At 32.4% G+C, this 2,218-nt stretch overlaps 1 protein-coding gene across 2 annotated transcripts in view; it reads left to right on the top strand.

Moving 5' to 3' along the window:
- The first annotated feature begins 157 nt into the window (after window positions 1-157).
- LOC109063003 (C-X-C motif chemokine 11-1-like) overlaps window positions 158-2,218 on the top strand; it is a 6,820-nt gene continuing 4,759 nt past the window's right edge. Inside the window, exon 1 of one of the 2 annotated variants that reach the window (XM_042724437.1) lies at window positions 158-315. In XM_042724437.1, the coding sequence (XP_042580371.1) occupies window positions 258-315 (58 nt within the window). In that variant the 5' untranslated portion in view covers window positions 158-257. The remainder of the gene's footprint in view (window positions 316-2,218) is intronic. The other variant, XM_019080088.2, reaches the window with a different exon arrangement.

The raw sequence follows: 2,218 nt of genomic DNA on the forward strand, positions 1-2,218 counted from the left end.
TGCCATTTAAACCGGATGAGATGGCACTTAAAACCCAAACAAAATGATGAAATCACTGCACAGTTTATTTCCCTGAAACTGAGTAATAGAAAGAGTAACTGGAACTCAGACACATCTTATCCTCCACTAGAGCAGCAAACAGGGAAATCCCAGAATCTGATGTACAGTAGCCTATATAAAATGAAGCCAGTCAGCTCATTTATTCACATTTGGTCAGTCAAGTGGCTTAAAGTAAAGACCTTCAAGAGACTAAAACAATGAAGACTGTGGCAGCTCTGCTTGTTTTTGTCAGTTTGGCCATTGTTGCCATTGAAGGTAAGATTGTTTTTGCTTTTATTTTTTTAAACATTTTACTAACTCAGCACAATCTGTTGCTTCATTGTTTCAAAATAATAATTTCATTCATTTATTTCTATCATCCTCCAGGGAAGCCTGGGACTGGAATCCAAAGATGTTTATGTCATGGTGCTGGTCTTAATATGGTGAAGCCAAAGCTAATAGAGAAAATTGAAATTCACCCTATTAGTCCATCTTGTAAAAATCTGGAGGGTTGTGTAAGTACCTTATTATTTCTAATTTTGATTTAATACATTATCAATCTAGATTCTCTTTAAAATAACCTGATGATGGGTATGAACAGTGTCACGCTGAAAAAAAACAAGAAGGTCGAAGATGTTTTAAACACAAGAGTCATTGTTTACCAAGTTCATCATTGATAGAATTGCAAAAAAAACAAAACAGAACCCAGGTGAGTTCTTATCAATAAAATAACAATGAAAGACCTGAGCTTCACATCTTATTAAAAAAAATTAAGAAATATATATTAGGTAATGTTTATTTATGTTTCTTCTTTTTAGGAGTGCTCTTAGTAAAATGTGTGAAGGTTGCCAGGGCTACAGTGGACTCTATTATTAAAAAAGCTGTTAGATTCTTTCATTTATTACAATAGAATATTTTATATATTATATTTACACATTATGTTATGAGTAGTTTAATTTTATTTAAAAACACTGTTGTTGGATGTTCTTCTGTTTGTTGTTAAATGTCAGATGAAAGTTTCAAATAAAAAAATTATTTTTGTGTTAATGGTCTTGGTCATTGGCTCCCTGAAGAAAATATTAGTTATGTTTCTGCTTTTTGCCCTGTGTGTGCAAAAAAGTAAAACAGGAGCTTAGGAAAGAACACATAAAGATTGCATGTCTATATCTCAACATCACAAATCAAGGGTGAACACGGAAATATCCACATTTCTGACAATATATGTGAAATCGTTACAGAAATGCCATAGTTAGGAAGGGGACAATAACAAAACTGTGAATACATTTTCATTTGAGTCTGTAGGAGTGCATTCACCAGTCACAGGGAAAAAAGCAGAAATGACCTGTCACTAAAAGAAGACCATCCAAATTTAGTACATACAGGCTTGTTCACACGGGAAAAGGATGTATCAAATGAAAAAATGAAAGTGTTTTTAAAAGTTCAGCTTCTTTTGAATTGACACAATGTCTTAAATACACAGAGAGAGCATACTTTATGTGTGACATGTGGTCAAATAAATTTGGCTAGGCTGTTCATTGCATAAAATGCTTAAGCCTTACAAGTTAGTCTTTTTTTTTTCTTTAAAACTGGTCATAACTTTTATAAATCAATACAAAAAGAATTGGTCTAATTTGAATCTGAAAACTAAGACTGATTCTACCTATAGCTAACTGCTACTGAGAAGCCATGTACTCATAGATTAAATCACAGTACCACTCTAAAAAAAATCTGTAAAAATTTATGGCCACAATATACTGTATATTTTTTAGAAGGAATTTTCCCTATTATTTTTAAGGTATTTTACGTGTTTTGAATTTTAACCTCATGCATTGTGTTTAGAGTAACGAAATGTCTGTGAACTAGTTGGATAATGTTCATTGAATGTGTAATGGCTGACAGTACAGTTATTTTCACAGTGTAGGGAAGAAAAGATTATGCCAGTATGTCGTGCAGAATTTTTAAACACCTTGTTAGGAAAAGACTATGTTTAGCAATGCCCCCAATCTCATGAGGAAAATGTAAATATTTTGTGTTTAAGGAACTTTTTTGGCCAAACTAATAAACACAAAGAATCAAGGACTTGTTAGCTAGTGTATAAGAACCAGATTGGGTTTCTTAGTATGTAATGAATTCACCGTAAGTAACAGACATGTGATGAGTAATATAAACATACAGTTTA

This window comes from Cyprinus carpio, chromosome B5, assembly GCF_018340385.1.
Source record: "Cyprinus carpio isolate SPL01 chromosome B5, ASM1834038v1, whole genome shotgun sequence".
NCBI classification, from domain to species: Eukaryota; Metazoa; Chordata; class Actinopteri; order Cypriniformes; family Cyprinidae; genus Cyprinus; species Cyprinus carpio.